General features: G+C 52.1%; 1 protein-coding gene across 2 annotated transcripts in view; it reads left to right on the top strand.

Moving 5' to 3' along the window:
* Positions 1 to 681: 681 nt before the first annotated feature.
* The window catches only part of CCDC136 (coiled-coil domain containing 136), a 28,200-nt gene continuing 22,881 nt past the window's right edge, over positions 682 to 6,000 (top strand). Inside the window, exons 1-3 of one of the 2 annotated variants that reach the window (XM_006896062.1) lie at positions 682 to 793; positions 2,565 to 2,813; positions 2,894 to 2,968. In XM_006896062.1, coding sequence (XP_006896124.1) covers positions 778 to 793; positions 2,565 to 2,813; positions 2,894 to 2,968 — 340 coding nt within the window. In that variant the 5' untranslated portion in view covers positions 682 to 777. The remainder of the gene's footprint in view (positions 794 to 2,564; positions 2,814 to 2,893; positions 2,969 to 6,000) is intronic. The other variant, XM_006896063.1, reaches the window with a different exon arrangement.

Raw genomic sequence — 6,000 nt, 5'->3', positions numbered from 1 at the left:
GCGCCGAGCCCTCCTCCCCAATCCCTCCCTGCAGCCAGACCCCCAAAACCTCCCTCTCTGGGGATCCCAGACCCTACCTCCCTGGGGACCCCCTGACTCTCCCTCCCTGGGGACCCCCAGATCCTCGGTCCTGCGGGGCACCCCGTGTCCGCGCCTCAGGCACCCTCGCCCAGGCCCCCTTCCCACCCCTGCCGCACCCTCCCTGAAGCCCTGTCCTCTCCAGCCCGCCCAAGAGGGGCCCGGACCCTGCACCCCTCAGCCAGGGAGGCTCCAGAGCGCAGAGCGAGGGGGGAGAGGATGAGGTCCGGAGACAGACCCGAGGGCAAGAAAGTGGCTCCCACCAGCACCCCAGCCCCTTCCTACAGCCCCCATCACCTGCCTCCCCTCCACAGCCTCCTCGCCCACCCAGTCACGTCCCTGCTGGCTCCTGCCTGCTCTTTTCCATCCTAACCCACCTCCTCCCCGGCTCCTCCTGGGTAAATAGACACACACCTTCCTTCTGGGGGGGGGGGGCACCATAAGAGAAGCCTGAACTAGGGTGCTGACAAGGCAGGGCAGGGGGTTTACAGAGCTGGGGAGAGGGAACAGGGACCAAGCACACACAGCCCTTCACGCACAGTCTCCCACTCTCAGAGCCCCCTCCCCAGAGCATCCCCACAACCCTTCCTCTGTCCCCTGCTCACAGGGGCAACGGTTACCACTTTGGGCTCCTATGAAGTATCTGAGGGCTGTGAGCGGAAGAAAGGCCAGCGCTGGGGGGCCCTGGAACGTCGGGGCATGCAAGCTATGGAAGGTGAGTTCTCCCAAAAGCCTCCCTACTCCAATTTCCTTTCCTGCCATCTTCCTCCCTCTGACCCCTAATGCTCCTTCTCAGCCAGGACACAACTCTTCCGTTCACAGAAGCCCCCTCCTCTCTGCTCAGAGTGCCACCCTCTCCCAGGGTTTAGGCTTTGAGGGAAGTCCTGGATGCATCCTTTTGGGGCCCCAACCCCCATCCAGCCAGGTGGTGTGCCCCAGAGGAGCTGCCAGACCCAGAAAGAGGCCTTACTGGACAGAGCCTCAGAGCAGCCTTTCAGCAGGGGCCTGTTCCTCAGCCCCAGATCCTCATACCTCTCCTGAAGGGCAGGGGAATGGGCATGTTCTGCCTTTCTGGTGCCTCACAGTGGGGAGTGGGCACGTACACAGCCTCTCTGGTGCCTCACGGCTCACTTTTGAGGAAGCTCATGGCTTGGTGCTCTCAGGAGTCCCATGGCCTGAAAGCAGAGGCCTAGTAGGGGCTGGGGAGAAGGCCAACACCTGCCACACCCTTGTGACAGGGCAGCTCAGCCAGCTCCTGCCCCCAGAACGGTGCTGGGTGTTTCTCAGGATTTCCTGTGAAGTGTCCCCAGACTCCTCTGCACACTCAGACCCTGCTCTCCCTGTTCACAGGACACAGGCGCCCCAGGCAAACCTCAGGCTGCTGATACCGGAGGAAATAAGGGGAGAGTAAGGATTTTAGCAGTCGTTATCCAGAGGAGAATTTGCTGTTTAGAGGAACTGCATTGCAGTAAGGAGGGGGTGCTCACCAGCCAGAGGCCCGGTACAGGCACACCCCAGTTTGGGAAGATATTAAGGTGGCAGACATTTGTTTATATTCAAGTACAAGCTAAGACTTCCCCCAAGATCCACCTTGTGGTCAGCAGGAGGAGCGGCCTGGGAGCAGTCAGGTAGGGAGGGGAGACCTCCCGATACCTATCAGGAAAAGGAAAGTGGGTCTTGTAGACCCGGGATCCTACATGCTCGCAAGGTTCCCAGTGTTTGCCCAGTAAAGCATTTTGCTACTTTTTTTGGTGTTTTCTTTCTCTGCCTACTGACTTACAATGCTTTCTGGACATATCCATAAAATTCTTTCTGTATATTGTTTATATATTTGCTACCTCATCAACTTACTCATAGCAGCCCAATGTGTCAGGGGGGAGCTGTGCTTAGTAGGGTTTCCAGCAGAGAATCTTCCAGACGTAAATGTCCAGGCCTATCTTCTGAAGTACCTCTGGGTAAAGTTAAACCACCAAACTTTCAGTTAGCAGCTGGGTGCCTTAATTATGTCTATAACCCAGCGACTCCTTTCTTAGCATGGAAAGGATCATTTCTCACAATCCATGTGGACTTTTTTTTAAACTTTGTAGACACCCCTAAACTAACCCCTGCCTCACATGATCTGAAGAAACACCCAAGTATTTGAACTCTTTCTTGCCTACATGGCTCACTGTCCAGAGGCCAGTACTCGAAGAAGCAGCTGTCCTTTTGTAAGCTTATGGCTGAGCCAGCAACCAGGTTGCTCAGTTTGTACAAAGAGAGCTTTGATAGACCCCCAAGCCCAATACTCATCCCGAGGCCCTGTGGGGGGAGAAGCTGCCTCTAAATTTGAGCCTCACACCTGGAGACTCACCAGGAGTACAGACCCTGCCAGGGACTCTTGAGGGGACACCAGGTGGCACTGTTATATCATCTCAACCCTGGGTCAGTGAGTTTTAGGGCCCTGAAAGACTGATCTCTGGTGGGTTGATGTCTCTTGTCTCTCCCAGGGGAGGTGTTACTCCCGGCTCTCTATGAGGAGGAGGAGGAAGAGGAAGAAGAGGATGAAGTAGAAGAGGAAGAGCAAGTGCAAAAAAGTGGCAGCATGGGCTCCCTGTCGCTCAGCAAGCACCGTGGCCTGAGCCTCACGGAGACGGAGCTGGAGGAGCTGAGGGCGCAGGTGCTGCAGCTGGTGGCCGAGCTAGAGGAGACGCGGGAACTGGCGGGGCAGCATGAGGATGACTCCCTGGAGCTGCAGGGTGAGCACAGTGCTGGGCGCAGGGCTGGGCCCAAGCCTCTGCTCCCACGGCCCTGACTGATGGGCTCCTCTCTCCCACAGGGCTTCTGGAAGATGAGCGGCTGGCCAGCGCGCAGCAGGCCGAGGTGTTCACCAAGCAGATCCAGCAGCTGCAAGGTAACTCCCGGATGAAGGCTCCCTCAAGGAGCCCTGGTGATGCAATAGTGAACCTCTCAGCTGACAACCAAAAGGTTGGCATTTCAGAACCACCTGGCAGCAGGACCTGGTGATGTGCCTTAGATAAAGGTTATAGATGAGAGAAAAATTCCGTGGGGCAGTTCTGCTGTGTCATGTGCAGTCATTATAAGTTGAAATCAACTTGAGGGCACCAGCCAAGCAGTTGTCTCCTGAGAGTTTGAAGTATGGTGGACATAAATCATCCAATTCAGAACTTCCCCCTGTGTTGGTTTTCTTTTTCCTTCGTCTCTTCACATCTTTCCCCTTCCTCCCCTTGTCTCTCCCGTTTTGCTCTTTACCTAATTGGCTTCTTGCTTCCCATCCCTATCTGACTTGTCTTGCCTCCCTTCACTTCTTGCCCTCCCTGCTCACCTCCTCTGGCCAATTCTTTTTCTGTCCTCCAGCCACCTCCTCCCTCCACTCCCACCCCGTTTCCTTTCTTCTCCTGGTCATTGCTTAGAAGTGCATGATCAAGGTTGGTGTCCAGGCCAGAAGCATTTTCCTGCCCCTCTCAGGGCAGTGAGCCAATAAGCAGTGACAGGAAGGCATGCTGCATCCTTTAAGGATAGCAGATGAGATTGCTCCTCTTGTTCCTGAGAACCTGAGCTTATGGCCCAGAATCCTTCCCTTCCAGAGCCCACCTCCCCTTGTCTCTGGAAAGCCACAAGGCAGGCGTCCCACATTTTACCACCCCACCAAATACAGAGGCAGCTTTTGTTTTCTATGGGCTTCTGGAAGGTTTGGGGGAGCTGCCCTAGAAAGCAGCAGGGACTCTCCAGAGAGAAGTGAGATCAAGCCAAAAGGAAAGTGTAGAGGGAGGAAAAAAGGATGGGCAGGAAGCAGACCTGGAGAAGACAAAGCAAAGGGCTAGACGGGGGAGGAGAGAGGAAGAGATGAGATGTAAGCACCGCCAGACCCAGGGAAAGTGGGCAGTGAAATGGAGGGAGGAGAGAGAGAGCATGGAAGAGCGGGCATTGACCTCAGATCACCTGGAATTTTGAACCTGCTTCTTTCCTGACAAGATTCATGATCTTGGCATCACTTTTTTATTACTGTTGATGATACTTGTTTATTTATTTAAAATTTTCCTTGTCATTTGAGTAAAAGTTTATACAGTGAGTTGATTTTTCCATGCAATAATTTGTACGTTTTGTGACATTGATTGCAATCCCCAAGTATCCCGGAGCAGCACTCTTCAACTTCTTACTTGAGTTTCCCATCTCCATTCACCCTTCTTTCCTGCCTTCTGAGCTTTGTCCCTAGACAAATGCTGCCCCTTTGATCTCTGTGGTTGATTGTTCTAAGGAGTGCCCACCTTCATGGTAGTATTGTTCATCTCAAAGGTCTATTGTTGAGTACCATGGAATCAGAACCTATCCATAGCTGACCCTCCTGGAGGTGTCTGATGCAGTAAATCACACAGGAGTAGATTGCTTATCTTTCTCCCACGGAGCATCTGGTGGGTTCAAACTGTGTACCTTTGAGTTGGCAGCGCAATTCCTTACCACTAAGCCACCAGCACTCCCGTATAGGCTTATTACTTGGCAGAAAGTTGATCCAAAGGGAGACAAGGCAGTTATCTTTATAGGACTTGGGTTTTTATCTGGGGCTTCTAATTGATTTATCAACAATTCATTGAATTTCCAAGGGCCTGGAGGACTGTGTACAAAACAAACCAGATTTCTTTCTGAATGAAGTTGTTGTTGATGTTGTGTGCTGTGAGTCAGAACCAACCCATAGCTAAGCTTCCCGTGGGTTTTCAGAGGCAGTAAATTGTATAGAAGATTGCCTGTCCTGTGGAGCAGTGTGGCTTTGGGATTGCAGCATAACTTCTTGTACTAGGCCATCAGAGCTCCCTATCTTAATAAAAAGTACCCGCTAATGAAATAGAAGATAAACCAATAAGCAAATAAACAATACCAGTTCAAATAGCAATAAATTATATGAAACTAATATAATCATATGCTATGGAGAGATGATATGGGAATTTATTAGCAAGGAACAAGTTTAGGGACTAAGGAAGTCACAGGAATTATCTGATTGTTAGGGGCTATTAGAATCAAAGGGAGCTCTTATAGCCCAATGGAAAGGAGCTGTGCTGCTGACCCAAAGCTACATAGTTCAAATCCACCAGTTCTGTGGGAGAAAGATGGACAGTCTTCTCCCATGCAATCAACTGCCTCTGAACACCCACTGGAAGTTCAACTATGGGCCGGTTCCTACTCAACGGTACACAATAACTACAGTTAGAACCCAAAGGAGTATGTTAAGGTGGAAGTTGGCATTATGTAGAACTGGGGGGCTTTCAGGGCTGGAAGTACAGATTTGGGTGTCACCAACATGGATGGGAAAGGAGAAAAGGATCAAGTCCTGAGAACAGGCCAGCCTACAGAGCGGCACTACAGAGGAAGAAACAGGCAAAAGAAACTGAATTAGGAGGGATCTCAGAAGTAATTCACGCCTTAGGAGTCAAGCACAGAAAGTGCTTCAAGGTGATAATTAGAATGTTTTGAAGAAAAGCAGAGAAATAAAATGATGGGGAATAGGGTCAAAAGAGGGACTATTATCATTATTGATATTATGAAGATGAGCAACACTAGACCATGTTTGCATGATGAAGAAATCCGGTAAGATAGAAAAAGGCAAGAACTCCTTTGCTTGGAGCAGGGGCACGCTTGCCTGCAAATAGGAGGGAAGTCGGAAAACCAAAGTGGCGTTGCAGGTGGGCAACCACCTGGGAGAGGAAGGTTCTGGAGCAATTGTGTGTTCTGAAGAAGGGTCTTTCTGATGAGCTCTCACCCAGGTCGGTGATGGTCAGTGGTGGTCAGTGGTGGTCAGCGGCGGGGTCTCGCGAAGGCGCCCCAGCCTCGCCCAGCTGTGGGCCCCGCCCTCTCGCGCGCGCGTTGCCGTTTCCGCTGAGAGGGGGTCGCGCGCACTCAGAGGTGGCGGGTGTTGGTGAGGCCGTTCTGGCC

The sequence above is a fragment of the Elephantulus edwardii genome, unplaced genomic scaffold, assembly GCF_000299155.1.
Source record: "Elephantulus edwardii isolate Elephantulus edwardi_28Jun2011 unplaced genomic scaffold, EleEdw1.0 scaffold00181, whole genome shotgun sequence".
NCBI lineage: Eukaryota > Metazoa > Chordata > Mammalia > Macroscelidea > Macroscelididae > Elephantulus > Elephantulus edwardii.
The sequence above is the reverse complement of the archived record's forward strand: the minus strand, read 5'-3'. Positions and strand labels throughout refer to the sequence as shown.